Source organism: Bos indicus x Bos taurus, chromosome 3, assembly GCF_003369695.1.
Source record: "Bos indicus x Bos taurus breed Angus x Brahman F1 hybrid chromosome 3, Bos_hybrid_MaternalHap_v2.0, whole genome shotgun sequence".
In the NCBI taxonomy this organism is placed as follows: Eukaryota; Metazoa; Chordata; class Mammalia; order Artiodactyla; family Bovidae; genus Bos; species Bos indicus x Bos taurus.
In genome coordinates this window covers 31,975,669-31,991,431 of record NC_040078.1, presented here as the reverse complement: position 1 = coordinate 31,991,431, position 15,763 = coordinate 31,975,669, and the positions used below count along the sequence as shown (strand labels likewise).

At 42.6% G+C, this 15,763-nt stretch overlaps 1 protein-coding gene across 2 annotated transcripts; it reads left to right on the top strand.

The window, feature by feature from the left end:
• The first annotated feature begins 5,846 nt into the window (after positions 1-5,846).
• C3H1orf162 (chromosome 3 C1orf162 homolog) lies at positions 5,847-11,268 on the top strand. 2 transcript variants are annotated; one of them, XM_027536185.1, is made up of 6 exons: positions 5,847-6,360; positions 8,444-8,491; positions 9,586-9,655; positions 10,110-10,204; positions 10,440-10,536; positions 10,732-11,268. In XM_027536185.1, the coding sequence occupies exons 2-6, from the start codon at positions 8,455-8,457 to the stop codon at positions 10,769-10,771; spliced, it is 339 nt and encodes a 112-aa protein (XP_027391986.1). In that variant the 5' UTR covers positions 5,847-6,360; positions 8,444-8,454; the 3' UTR covers positions 10,772-11,268. The 2 variants fall into 2 exon arrangements, with proteins under 2 accessions (XP_027391986.1, XP_027391985.1); XM_027536184.1 differs by having other exon boundaries at positions 5,855-6,360; positions 10,484-10,536.
• The last annotated feature ends 4,495 nt before the right edge of the window (positions 11,269-15,763 follow it).

The window sequence follows — 15,763 nt, the reverse complement described above, 5'->3', positions numbered from 1 at the left end:
AGATGGAGGTAATAAGCTGAGCAGGGATTTTAGAGGCAAAACTCCAAAGTATAGTACCAAATCTCTACCTTCTGAATATCAGTTTATATATACACTGTGCATAGCTCAGTCAGTAAAGAATCTGCCTGCAATGCAGGAGACCCAAGTTCGATTCCTGGGTCGGGAAGATCCCCTGGAGAAGGAAATGGCAACCCACTCCAGTACTCTTGCCTAGAGAATCCCATGGCCGGAGGAGCCTGGCAGGCTACAGTCCCATGGGGTCGCAAGAGTCAAACACAACTTAGCGACTACACCACCACCACCATGTGTATAATGGGAAGTTGCTGTATAACAGGGAGCTCAGGCCAGTGCTCAGTGACAACATAGAAGGGGGGTGGGGAGGGGTCAGGAGGGTAGTTCCAGAGACGGGGGTATATGTATACTTACAGCTGATTCATGTTGTACGGCAGAAACCAACACAATATTGTAAAGCACTTATCCTCCAGTTAATTTTTTTTTATTTCTTTGTGATGGTTGTGGTTTAGTACATACAAATTGGTTGTGTGGTAATTGGTTGTGTAACCTCAAATTAAACATTGGAAAACCAATTATTTTTTAAATATTTGATATGAAAAGGTCAAATTGATTTGAAATATGTTTGTGTTAGCAAAAGATTGCATGTCAGTGAAAAAAGGGAAATGTTAGATTCTTTTGTTGTAAGTTTTATAATGACCATAAGAATAATTTATAATCAATGATAATACAAATCAAGATCTTTCTAATCAAGTGGCCAGTGACCTAGTTCACTGGTTATTCTTAGTATCACTCTGGTGGGATAACCAGATAAGTTTCCTGATTTGCTGAAATATGAAGTAGACAATATCACTTGTGGTATAATCTATCCAGAAATATTTCACCCGAGTCTATCAAGACTTAAGATGTAAATTCTAGTTTCCAGGAAATGCAGGAGGTAGAGGAACAAGATGAACAAGAGTCCCTTGGACTGCAAGGAGATCAAACCAATCAATCCTAAAGAAAATCAATCCTGAATGTTCACTGGAAGGGCTGATGCTAAAACTGAAGCTCCAATATTTTGGCCACCCGATGCAAAAATCCAGCTCATTGGAAAAGACCCTGATGCTGGAAAAGATTGAAGGCAGGAGAAGAAGGGGACAACAGAGGATAAGATGGTTGGATGGCATCACTGACTCAATGGACATGAGTTTGAGCAAACTCTGGGAGATGGTGAAGGACAGGGAAGCCTGGTGTGCTGCAATCCATCTGGTCACAAAGAGTCAGACATGACTGAGCAATTGAACCACAGCAGCCTCTAACCCACAGAAACTGAAGGAAGAAATGTGTACTGTTTTAAGCTTCTATATTTGTGATATTTGTTATACTGCAATAGAAAACTGATAGATTAAGGATCCCTACCACTTCAATCTGGTTTGCTTTTTTCTGATTCACTCACTGTGAGTTCCCTTTCAGGGGGCCTGATCCAATTTCCTACCTTGATGCAGGCTTTAGGTTTCCTGACCTCATACAAGGCCTGTAGACCCAATCTTCAGGTCACCAAAAGTTGGCTCTTCCTATAAACAGCAGCTCCAGGTCTCAACTCTCTGATTTTTGAGGATTTCCAACATCTAGTTCAGCCATGCATTTAAAAATATATATATATATTTTTTAATTGGAGGATAACTGCTTTATAATATTGTACTGGTTTCTGCCATATGTCAACATGAATCAGCCACATGTATACGTAAGTTCCTTCCTTCTTGAACCTCACTACCATGTTCCACCCCTTCCCACCCCTCTAGATTGTCACAGAGCACTGGATTGAGCTCCCTGTGTCACACAGTAAATTCCCACTGGCTATCTATTTTACTTATCAGTCATGCATTTTTAAATTGTGTGCTTTAAGTCACTTCAATATTGTGCAACCTTCTGGACTGTAGCCTGCCAGCTTCCTATGTCTATGAGATTCTCCAGGCAAGAATACTTGGGTGGGTTGTCATGCCCTCCTCCAGAGCATCTTCCCAACCCAGAGATTGAATCCATGTCTCTTATGTCTCCTGTATTGGCAGGTGGGTTCTTTACCAGCTGAGCTACCAGGGGAGCCCTTTTTATCACTAGCACCACCTTAAACTATGGTGTTTCAAATGTTTTATCCAGCCTTTGTTGGTGTTCTTTAACAAGAGGATCTCTTTAAAGATCTAATCTGCTGTACTTCTAGGGATTTCCATTTACTCTTTAACTCACTGAAGTCTTACTCTCCACCACTGTCATACCCCAAGCTGCTTTAGCAAAGAGATCAGGATCTCTTCATTTCTAAATCCGATCAACTCTTTCCAGTCCTCATCTTAATCAACCTCTCTCTCTGCAGCATCTGGCACTCTTCAGTTGAGTTCAGTCTCAGTCGTGTCCGACTCTTTGCAACCCCATGGACTGTAGCACGCCAGGCCTCCCTGTCCATCACCAACTCCAGGAGCTTACTGAAACTCGTATCAATAGAGTCGGTGATGCCATACAACTATCTCATCCTCTGTCGTTCCCTTCTGCCTTCAGTCATTCCCAGCATCAAGGTCTTTTTAAATGAGTCAGTTCTTAGCATTAGGTGGCCAAAGTATTGGAGTTTTAGCGTCAGTCCTTCCAGTGAATATTCAGTACTGATATCCTTTAGATGGACTGGTTGGATCTCCTTGCAGTCCAAGGGACTCTCAAGGGTCTCCTCCAACACCACAGTTCAAAAGCATCAATTCTTCGGTGCTCACAGCTTTTCCTTCTTTTCCTCCCTGGTCCCTACATTTGCTATTACTGCTGTCACTGTGTCCTCTCAATTTCCGTAACTGACTCCAGGTTTTTTTTTCTTAAAAGATTTTTTTTGTTAATTTACTTTTACATTTTTGGCTATGCTGGGTCTTTGTTGCTGTGCTGGCTTTTCTCTAGTTTCAGGGAGTGGGGGCTACTCTCTAGTTGTGCTCGGGTTTCTCATTTCGGTGGCTTCTGTTGTGGAGCAGGGGCGCTCGCGAGTGTGGGCTTCAGCAGTTGCAGCACGTGGGCTCTAGTGCACAGACTTAATAGTAGTGGCATACGGGCTTAGTTGCTCCACAGCACGTGGGATCCTCCCAAATCAGGGACTGAACCTGTGTCTCCTGCATTGGCAGGTAGACTCTTTACCAGCAAGTCACTAAGGAAGCCCCTCCACTTTTTCTGACTCCCTCTTAAGTGGTGGTGTTCCTCAGAGTTCTTGGAATGTTTTATTCTCATTCTACAAACTGTTCCTGGATAATCTTATCCACCCCCATGGCTTCTACTGTCACGTGTATGCTGATGGCTTCCTAATCTATATCCCAAGTTGTATTAGCCAGGATAAGTCAACTGAGGTAAGAAACTGCCCCAAAATCTCAGTAGTGTAATGTGGAAAAGTTTACTTCTTGCTCACACAGAATCCACTCTAGGTCCAGGTGACCCACCGGAGAAACTATCCTCCTTATAGTGACTCGGTGATCCACTTTAGAGCTTTCAACCTTATCTTCTCATCACAAAATCTCTGTGATCACCCTGAAGGGGAAGGGATCAGAGGAGGTCTTCCTTCAGTAATTAAACGCTTCAACTAAAAGGGAACTACGTCACTTTCATCAGTCCATTGCAATTGCAATTGCGTTGCAGTTTCATTGGTCCAAATGCAAGTGAAATACTTGCATTTCGCTGAACATCACAAACATGATAAAGCATGTCTTTGCTCACATGGTCCCTCTGCCTGGAATACACTTCTTTCCTCTGTCTGCCTAGAAAATGTGATTCATCTTCCAAGAAGTAACTCAAACATCATCTCCTCTATGATGCTTTTCTTGACACCCACTTCCCCTCCTTATTGCGTGACCAGAGCTTATCACATGGTACTACTAAACCATAAGAGGGTCTGTGCCAGGAGAGATCTGGTTTGGGGTGAGAACTAGCACTCTCTACCACACAGCTCTGGATCTTTTGTGAGCCCCTGACCTGTGCATCCAACTACCCTCTTGACATGGCTCAGTAGTACAATCCACAAGCACCCTAGCTCAATGTGTTCAAAGGTAAGCTCATTGTATATGTCCAGTCCTACACTCACCTTCTATATTCTCACCATTAATTGGTGATTCAAGACAGAAACCTGGAAGTTATCTTGAGCTCTCTCCCCCTTACCTTTCTCTCACAACTAGAAAAAGATTAGATTCATCACCTTTCTGCCCTGCCTCCTCTTCCCCAAGGCCAGTGTCTCCGATTAGATCATCCTTGTTTCTCACCTGGAACTCTGCCATACTAAAGGACTCCCTGCCCCCTGTCTGGCCCGCACAAGTCCCTCCTACACTCTATTGCCCAAACCAGAATGTGATCATGTTTCATCCTTCAGCAGTCTCTCCATTGTCTCCAAGGAAAATCTGTTTAAGACCCTCTATCATGGGGCCTTGTGCTTCCTCTACAGTCTTTCTTTTAACATTCCCCCACTGGAAAAAGATTCCACCCACTCTCAATCTCTGTAACATCAGCAATGATGAAATACTTGCATTTTGCGGAACATCACAAACATGACAAAGCATGTCTTTGCTCACATGTTCCCTCTGCCTGGAATACGCTTCCTTCCTCTGTCTGCCTAGAAAATGTGATTCATCTTTCAAGAAGCAACTCAAACATCATCTCTATGATGCTTTTCTTGACACCCACTTCCCCTCCTTATTGTGTGACCTGAGCCTTTTCTCTTGAGTCCCACTCCATCCTGTATGTCTGACACAGCTTATTTCCTTGTCTCTTTCTTTACCCACAGTTTATTTAATGTGATACAATCTTCCTTATAGGTCATGTTTGGAATTCACACAAGAATTCCAAAATCTTTAGTTATTCTTTATTAATACTTAAAATATACTTTTTGCTTGGATTTAAAGACCTCCACAGTATATCTCAAGTCTATCTACACAACTATTTTCTGTCTCTCCTCTCTCTTAAACCTTGCTGATGGCCCAGAAATTCATCACTCAAAGCCCAGCAAGCAGTCCTTGGGTTGGGAACTTCCTCACACCGTCCATTTCTTCTCTCCCAATCATGTTCCAGATCTCCCTGCTCGCAGCCTTGCCTGATCCCGCCTGCCCTGCCAGCTCTTCCCTTCTCCCACGCCTGCGAGTTACTCAGCCCTCTCCTGGAACTGTCTTCCCCAGGCTCTCTGCCCAACCAGCTTGTTCCCATCCTCTGGTTCTCAGGGTAAATATCACTCCTTGGACAGGAATTCCTGGGTCATCCATTTTATCCAAAGACATCCTCCCATCACTGACTCCCCAGCATGGCACTCTGTTTGTTTCCCTCATGTCCCTGAACACAATCCATAATCAATCTGTTATTTCCTTTTCTATTGTTACTCTTCTCAGTTAGACAGTAGGCCTCATGAGCTTTCCTGCCTTCTCTCTAAAACACCCAGAGCACATGGCCCATTGTGTCTATTTAATGTGTATACTTATTATTTTATGGGTAAATGTTTACAAGTAAATGATCCACCTTCCCTTTGAAGCAATCTCCATGCCATATAAATAAATACATAAATTTTACTTATTTATTTATTTTGGCCTGTACTGGATTTTCACTGTTGCACACAGTTGTGTTGAGCAGGGGCTACACTTCCTTGTGGTGTGTGTACTTCTCATTGTGGTGGCTTCTCTTGTTACAGAGCGTGAGGCTCTAGTCTGTGTGAGCTTCAGTAGTTGTAGCACCTGGGCTCAGTAGTTGCAGTTCCCAGGCTCTAGAGTGCAGGCTCAGGAGTTGCGATCCACAAGCTTAGTTGCCACGCAGCATGTGGGATTTTCCCAACCCAAGGATTGAACCCATGTCTCCTGTTTTGGCTGGCAGATTCTTTGTCACTAAGCCACTGGGGAAGCTGGCGATTTCCATGGTTTCAAAACACTTAAAAATCTGTCTAGTCTGCACTTCACACCATTTGCTTTTCATTTTTCTCTATCAACCTTACTTCCTTGGCTGGAATAAACGAGATTATGACATGCTTGATGACAATTGTAATGTCACACCACTGTGATCCCCACAACATCTGACGTGGTAGTTCCATATTCAATTAATACTTAATTAGAAATAAACTTGTCTTATCCCCCCAATGCTCTGGCATTCATGTGTCAAAAGATATAAAATTCTCTGCTTGTGGAATGAAAAAAAATACAGTTTGCCACAAACAGGAAGTTGGCCCTTGAGTATAGACAAGATCTTTGCGACACACAGCTTGATGGTAGCAGTGGCAGTAATCACTGTTTCATCATTCTGAGAAATAGGAATGATAACAGAAGCAGCAAGTGAAAAGCTCCGTCTTAGACAATGACATCTTACAACTGGACTTTGTCTTAAAAGGTAAACGCATTTACCCCATCTTTTAATATAGATGAAATAATCACCAAAACAAAATGTTAATCTAATTTTTACTGGTTTCAGTTACTTTTTTTAACCTTATCTGGTCGGGGAAATGTTGTACGTGAATGGCTGCATTTAGTTGGTGGATTTTATGGTAATCAGTAAGATTCTCCAATGCTGGACAAAACGTGAAAAAGTATGTATATAGAGTACTGTTTCTATTTTAATTTATGTTTCTGTCAAATGTTTGGAGTGTTGTTTTCAAAGGGTATATGCTTCCTGTTTTTTTCAGCATGGATTCATAACTAGCGTGGATTCATTAACTATTTCCCTGTGGCAACGTGTGAAGCTTTGTCTTTCAGGATGGGGGGACCCAGCTTTTGTTTTAGGTGACTGTGCTAACATTTCTTTGGGGTGGTTGTAAATTCAGAACCAGTCGTGGGAAGGTTAAGATTTTATGGAAACCTATGATCCTCCCCAGTTATACGGTCTAGTACAAATTCATAGGATAAATTCATACTATGCAAACACATATTTCAATATTTAAAAAACACTACATAAATTTTACAGTACTCTACAAAGAATACTGTTGACTTTTTGTTTATTTTCATTATGTTTAATTATGTTGCCTTTTATTTTTTATTGGAATATAATTGCTTTACAATATTGTGATGGTATCTGCTGTACAACATGGTGAATCGGCAATATGTACACATACATCCCCTCCTTCTTGGTAACTGACTTTTAAATTAGAAAAGGAGCAAAAAGTGCTGGAAAATTTGTTACCCCTATGGATTCTGCTATGGATGATGGTCTTTCTATCCCTATGGCTCAGAATTCTCACCAAATTTCCCTATGGCATCTTTCTTGTTATCCTAGATTACATGATCTTTAAAAGTTTGTTTGATTGTAAGGCATTTGATTATTTTGCTGTTGTAACTGGTACATAGCAATGAGGTGTCCTTCTCCCAGTCTTTCCCTATATCCAAGGACTCAGAAATTAATTTACTTTTGACAGCTGAATAATTAAGTACAAATAATTGATGTCATTTATTATCTAAATAAATAACCTTAAAATACAGTAGTTATAGCAGAATTAAAAATCCTTCTCATGGGTTTGTCTAAGTATGTAGTAAAATTGTGGCCTCCTAAAATTGTTTGTTATTTTATTTTGTTTAAAGTAGAAATAATTTTTATCAACAGGCAGGAAACTAGAAAAGCAAGCTATAGTACATAGTTACAACAGAAAGACCTATCACCACTCAGAGGCTTATAGAAATTTTCCGTGAAATAGGAAAATGTTTATGATGAAACACTTAGTTAGAAAAGAAAAAGAGATATGAAGAAGTATCTCAACTAGCTTTTAAAAGATGCATGGAAGTACAACAAAAAGGAAATACACTAAAATATTAACAATGGATAGTGGAAGTTTGAGTGATTTTACTTTTCTGCTTTTAGGTACTCTATACTTTTTTGTACAAATAAATAAAAGAGGGGAAATACAGAAAGTTTAACATGAAAGAACCATAGCTTATATAAAGACGTTGTCACGCTTGAAAAGATAATATATGAACAAAATAGAAGCGTCTGATGCAGGACCTCCAAGAGCAAGTTAGTTTGCCCAGCACTGCTAGGGAAGACCGAAGCCAATGCATCAGACCTACATGACACTCAAAATCATTGATTCTGCTTCTTTCATGCTTCAATTTGATGTTTATCAATAAAAATTATGGTTTTAATTGGCTTTCTCATACATTTTGATGAAATGCACTAGCTATACAAACATGTTTCTTATGTTATTCTAGTTCATACACTAGTCTCCTATGAGCTGGTTGGTATGAGTCTGTTCTGGAACATTCAGTCAATTCTTGATGCCCTGATGAGATCAAATGTATGGACCTACAGAGCTGAGGCCTGCCTGCTGAACTGCTGTCCTCACACTGTGAAGTTTGGGATCACTGACCTCACAAGAACACCCTCCGACCATTTGCCTCTTTGATTAAGATCACAATCTCAGAATTGGCCCCTCTGCCTCCTCTCTTTTCCAAGCTTTCTAAGACCTACCTTTTTTTTTAATTCTCAGGGGAAGGCAACATGGGAACTCAAATGTCCAAACCTGAACCAAACGATAGTAAGTCTGCAACAGAACCCATTACTTGCCTCGATGCTGAGTTCAGATGGACTGGAATCACGGACACTGTGCTGAAGGGTTGTCAGGGGATGGTATTTCTGAAGTTGGAAGAATCAGATGCAGGCTCTAATGCCAAGAAGAGTGGAAATGGGAACCAGGGAGAACTATCTGATCCTCCAAATATGAGTAAAGGGAGTCTCTGTGCTCAACATTAGACTGTCTTGGTAGTTTGAGAGCCTGGCTCACTTCCCTTGAGTGTGAGCATGCTCAGTCATTCAGTAATGTCTGACTCTTTGCAACCCCATGGACTGTAGCCCGCCAGGCTCCTCTGTCCATGGGATTCTCCAGGCAAGAATTCTGGAGTGGGGTGCCATTTCTTCCTCCAGGGGAATCTTCCTGACCTAGGGACTGAAGCAGTGTCTCCTGCTTTGGCAGTAAAATTCTTTAGCATTGAGCCACCAGAAAAGTTCCTTCACCAAGGCTGCCTTTGGCTGCTGCTGCAGCTGCTGCTGCTAAGTCGCTTCAGTCATGTCCGACTCTATGTGACCCCATAGACGGCAGCCCACCAGGCTCCCCCATCCCTGGGATTCTCCAGGCAAGAACACTGGAGTGGGTTGCCATTTCCTTCCCCTAGTCACTGTTAATAGCTGCCCTAAAAAACAAATGAACCAAAAAAAGGCAGCGATTTCTAAGGTCATATGCCCTAGGACTTCAGGAAATGCTAGTTCTAGGTATCACTTTTGGTCTTTAACCCCTGGCCTTGAGATTCTCTGCTTAAGTCCCAGGGAGCATATGTCTCTAGGTCTCATTAAAATCTTTGAGAGAGAGCCCTGAAATGTTATTACAGGGACATATGGGAACTGCAGAAACACTAGGCTCTCCTTTCACTTGTGTATCTGATTATTGTTTAAGCTCCTGATCTAGTTTTCATGTTAAAAAATACAGGCTCTAAGAAACAATGTTCCCTTCTCTTACAGAGCTGTAGCCCCCATGGTTAAACTCCACTGGTTGCTTGGATAAGGGGGAGCACGTGGGGACCCTTGGGCTGGAGAAGATGTGGCCGATGCAGTAATCCCCTTTGTATTCTTTCACAGAGGGACCAGGCACCCACCCCAGCACAGCCTTGGCAGTGACCTCCGCACCTTGCCTCTCTGGCCACCCCAGGTAAGCAAGAAATGCCTCCCATTTCATCTCATACCACATGGCATTTGATTCTGAGTTGACCACTTTGCCTTATGGACTTGGAGAGGGAGGTCTGGGGAGCAGGGACAAGAAACAGCAGTAGTAGTAAATCAGTATTTTACCTTCAGAGTGTGGCTCTTAATCTAGGGTCCCCCATGCCTCAAGAGACTCATGAAGCCCCTAAACTTATAAAATTTGCTATGTGCAGTCCTATGAACATTTTTAAGGGGGAACAGAGCCCACAGCTTTTACTGACACCTCAAATGGATCTAGAACCTGAAAGCCAAAAGTTGAAAACCGGGGGTGGAGATTGCAAGATGACTAACCAGTGTGAAAGCTATTCCAGAGGTTTACCCCTAGGTGGAAAGGGTCACCCTCTTGTCGTAAGGCCTTCAAAAAGTCCCTTGGGTCATGTTCCCTTTCTTCTCCACAACAGCAAAGAACATTTGGTCTTAGCCTTTTTTGCTGGGGTTATACTGACACTGCTGCTGATGGCCTTTGTCTTCCTCATCATAAAGAGCTGCAGAAAATGTAAGTCTCCAAGAGCTGAGACAGCCCTTCTTTCTCTGCCATCGAGAACAGTAATAGAGAATAGCTTTGAGGGGAGTAAATCAGACAGAGCCCATGCTATCCACAGATCAAGGACTTGAACCCCTTCACTTCTCTCCCGGCCCTCTTCATCCTCCACCCTTCCCACCTCCAGCACCTCCCCCCCTACCCTGTCCCTTCACCCAAGATTAAAGAAAGAAGCTTCTAATTCCTCCAGGCCCCATGGGTGAGACTTGTTCCTCTTCTTCCTGGCACTTGCAGCAGGTCATTCCAGTCCACAGACCCTGGATCCTCCTTCAGATCATCCAGCCAAGGTAAGACAGCCACTCTGTTTCCTGGATATGGAGGCCTGATGCCACTGGGCACCTGATTCTTTGAAGGGTCTTCTGATTTCTTTGGGTCTTCTCTCACCCAAGCTTTCAAGTTGCTTTTAAATGTCACTTGCTAATAAGAGACACCTTCCTCCAAATCGAACTGACTCATTCCTCCTCTTCCTTCCTCCTCTGCAGCTTTCATCCTCAGAGGAGGTACTTACCTATGCCAGCATGATTTTCAAAGCCCCCGAAGAAAACAGCAATCACCTGACCAAGAGTGTACAGAATGCTGTACACTTGGATCCTGTTGTCTATGCTCAGGTTAAAGTGACAAACTCACCTTGCCTCTCCAGTGAGGCTTGAGTCCAGTTCCTTTTGTCTCACCTCCATCTTCATCCATCACTTTCCATTTTAACAAATTTTGGACTACGGCCAGAAGAAACCACAGCTGGAGCTGTCTGGGTGTGCTCGGACAATGCTAGTCACCAGTTTAAAGACCAAGGGTTAATCTTTTCCTGACCTGAGAAAAGATCTATGGCCCTCCCACTTGGACCAACAGCCTGTTAGACTGTTGAGAGCTGAGCCTACCTCCCCTGTCACCTTCTGAAAAGTGTGATACAGAGCTCACAGCACCAAGAGTGTTCCCTTGGCATCATTGATCTACTTGGGAAGAGTCAACCAAACGAACAATCCAGGTTGGATTACAAATAAAAGCAAACTCTGCAACGCTGACTCCTTCTCCATCATTGCTGTGTCTTTCCCCATCTCCTCTAGAGGTGCAGAGCTCATCCACAGCCAGAAAAGCCGAATGAAAGTGGTGGTACTCAGAACTCAGGATCGATTGGGGTCCAAGTCGCAAACTCTACCACTAACGTCCTTCAGTCATTGGGGCAAGTATGCTAAACTTCTGAAGCTTCAATTTCCTCATCTTGAAAACAGAACTAATAACACATCTCCTAGTGTAAAAATCAATGAGATATCGTTAAGAACTCTGTACATCCCAGAGCACTACACAAAATAAGGTCCCTGTTGGATAAAGCACTATTCAAATGAGGATGTCCATCTCCTTGCTATAGCATAAGAGATATGCATAACAACAGTATAGGGGAACTAAAAATTGATCTAAATGTTAGCCCTCTCCCCTGCCAAATTCCAATGGATAACCCCATAGGTGGTCCTAGTAAAAATATCAATAAGATTACTTTTTACTAGGTAAGATGATTCTAAATTTCCTTTGTAAGCCATAAACAAGAAAGATCATTCATAAAAGTAAGCAAATAAAAGATGGGAAGGCTGACCTGAACAGCTGAGAGTACTGTTTTATTAAGAATGGCTAATTAAAACATGTTAATGGTTTATGAGTGAAAAAATAAAGGGATAAAATATAAAGACCAGAAATAGACCAAAAATCCCACAAGAGGAAATTTAGAGTATGATGAAGTTGGTATATCAAATCATTTGGGGAAAATTATTCATAAATGGTGTTGAGAAAATTAGGTAGTCATGAAGGTGAAAATAAGATCAGATCTGTATCTTACTCCTTTTTTCAAAATTCCAGATATGTCAAAAATTTTACTAAAAAAATCATAAAAGTACTAGAAGTAAATATGGGAGAACTTTGGAAAACAACACAGTGAAGTATGCCTCTGAATACATGACGCATGGTCAATAAAACAGAAAGGACTGGTTAACCTGACTTACAAAGTACCGTTCAAAAGACAAATGGCAAGCTGGAAAAATACTTGCAGAGCATCTCATAGACAAAGGGCTGATTTTCTCAACAAATATAAGTTCCTATAAATCAATAAGGAAAAAAATCAACAGCTCAATAGAAAAGTAAAAGAATGGATAAGGTTAGGCTATTAGCAGAAAAGGAAATATAAATGACTTCAAACATACGAAGAGATACTCAACTTTACTCTTTAAGATAAATCATAATTAGAACTATAATTAGATAATAAGTTCCATCAGTAAGATCTGCAAAATTCAAAAAGTTTGCTAACAAACTGGACAAGATTGTGGGGAACTAAAACACACATATACTACTGGTGGGAGAGTGAGTTGATACAACTACTACGAAAGGCATTTTGGCAACAGCTAACATATTAAATTCTATTTCAAAGAATGTGTCCTACTTAAACATGTGGAAGTCACCTATGTCATTTGAATTGCACCATTCATCAAATAGACTAAAACTAAATTGAGGCTTGTTACTCTAAACACTATTCTGAGTGCTTGGCATGTGTTCATGGAACCCCCACAAAACACCAGGAGGTTGCAGCAGTTATTATTCTCATTTTTGGTACAGAAATGGAGGCACAAGAAGGTCAAACAACTTGCCTGAGCTCACAGTCACACACGAATACTGAATTCATACCTGTATTTACATATGTTTAGTCTCTCTCTGGAAGAAACATCATTAATGGTTTTAGTAATTGCTATTTTCAGGGGAGTCCCTCTGATAACTGAGGGACTGAGGGGCAGAGATGGGAGGAAGTATGATTTCCTTTAAAAACCTTTTTTTTTTTTTTTTTTTTATAACTTTTGAAGTCCTTAATTTACCTTGTTGAGGATTTTCAACGAGCCTGATACCTAGTGTTCCCATTCCCCACCTGAATTCTAGACCAAGTGAGAAATAAGAGGACTCGGCAGATAGAAATCAAAGCAGCATCTTTATTACAAACATAGGAAAATATAAGCATAAACCCATAGCTGCAGAACCCTGAATTTCGTGCACTAAGGCAAGTCCCTGCCCCTCCCCACACCCCAAACGGCAGCTCAGCTGCCCTTAGGGTTGCGAAAGACACCGTGTGCTCTTGAAATCTGCACCCAAGGAATTAAAAAAAGGAAGGGGAAGGGCAGCGCAGTCACTTCTGGTTCCTACCCCCAGACTCACTCATTAGACAAATCACTCCACCTCTGCCAGGGCGTCCCTCACTAAGGAGTGCCCACCAACGGAGCTCAGTCCACGGGGAGGAAAGCTTTTTTTTACAAATCTCTCTTAAAAATACATTAAGTAATATTTTTGAGAATCAAGGTAAGAAAATTAAGGTTCAAAGAGATGAGATAATTTACCCAGTGTCTCCCAGCTAGTAAGCGGCAGAACAAAATTTAAGTCCTCTGACTTCAAATTCCTTGCATCTGGCCTCCACCGCAAGCTGTCCCAGAGCCCATACAGTGGCAGAGAAACTAGAAAGGTCAAGTTAGATGATCTATTCGAGAGAGTATGTTCGCTCTGAGATGGAGCAGCTGCTCTTGACAGCTGGATTTTGAGGGGAATACAGAGGAAGTGAGAGTTGATAAAGGAAGGGCTCCCTCTGTGGAGACCCGGTTTGGGGAAGTAGTCTTGGGACGAAATGGCAGTGCCACAGCGCGGTCGGCCGCACGAGGGCAGCAGAGCGCCAGGAATGCCCTCCCCCGTGCTGGCTGTGGGATGTGTTGGTAGAGGAGGACTCAGTTTTAGCTGAAACTCTGCTGCTGCTGCTGCTGCTGCTGCTTCTGCTTCTGCTAAGTCGCTTCAGTCGTGTCCGACTCTGTGCGACGAGCAGACTTCAAACAATTCTACCAACTCTGAAGTTAGAAGCCATATCAGCTTTCCAGTTTAGAGCCAGTACCTTATGAACAGCTTGCAAGAAGATGTATAACCATCGTCCTATGGCCACCCAATACATGAAACATCAGGTTAATTCCTCTTCCCTGTTTTATTGAAACTTCCTAATTTTAACAGCACAACCCTGCATTTTCAAAGTCTTGATTTTTTTGTCTCCCTATCATGAAAAGTGGCACACAACTAGCCTTGCTGAAAGACAAAATGAATAAATAATGGACCACAGATTCAGCAAGTCTTTGGTATAGGATTCCCAAAGGAAATAGTTTTCCAGATAGGTAAGTGTGCATCTTCCAAGATGTCTATGGATGTCTTCATCTGTCGTGGAAAATTGATGTCTGCTCTCTTGACTTATGTAGTAGGATATCCTAACCCACCCAGCCAAGGATGGATTAAAATGAGAGTGAAAGTGAAGTCACTCAGTCGTGTCCGACTCTTTGCGACCCCATGGACAGTAGCTTGCACCAGGCTCCTCCGTCCATGGGATTTTCTAGGCAAGAGTACTGGAGTGGGTTGCCATTTCCTTCTACAGGGAGTCTTCCCGACCCAGGGATCGAACCCAGGTCTCCCGCATTGTAGACAGACTCTTTACCATCTGAGCCACGAGGAAAGTCCCAAGAATGGATTGCTGTTTGCAAAACCGGTGGACTAGTGGCTTCTTTGTACAAATTCAACACATGGCCACAGGAGAAGGATTAGGATTGTTTAGTGGCTGAGGGAAAACACAGCACTTTTGATGTTGTTTGATCTGGGACTGGGGAGGGAAGGGACCGGCTGAGTGGGCATACAGAGGATGGCAGGAATGGGGTCCCCCTCCCTGCTCTTCCCATCAGCCTGCTTGTTGAGTAGCTTTGGGTTCCCTACCTATGCAGAGAGGGCTTAGGGCTGAAGGAACTGTGTTCTTAAAAGACTGTGAGAGCCTGGACCTAAACGTGCAGGTATATATAGAACCCTGTCCCAGGCCTGCCCAGACCAGATGCCATTGAGTGTCCTGAGCATGGAGACTGGCCAAAACCCTCTCAGGAGGGACTGGAAGAGCAGGGTTTTTATGAGGGCAGCAGAAGCAGTGGGGAGATTCCAGGGTCTGAAATGCAGGAGACACACTCTAGGGGGAGAGAGGTGTAGACGTGCAGGTGGAAGCTAAGAGTGTAGGTATCCTGGCATTCGTGACAGCACCACCTCACTTGCACCCACAGCTGCTGATGCCCTCGTCTCAATTTGTTTCCTGATGTGAATGAATATGTCTCTTAACTTATCACACTTTGGTTTCTTACTGATAAGAAGCAGTGTCCATTCAGTCTGGTGGCAGTTTCCCATACACTTCCCCAAACGGGTGGCAGTTTCCAAATCTTTGAGTCAAGAGACTCTGAGAACCTCTGATGTAGCCTCTCTCCCTTTCTTTGGGTAGAACAGCATGGAATACTAATTCAGAAGTAAACTGGAATATTATGCTTTAAACTTTTCTGCAAATACTTTCCCAGTGGTATCCTGAGAGAAGTTAGTCATACCTTGGAGTTCATTCAACACTGGGTCAGAGATTTATTGGCTAAGGAATACAGCAGAAGTGATCTCCTGGCCCCCTAATCGAGATCTGGCCCTCTTCTTCACTTTTGACTAGCT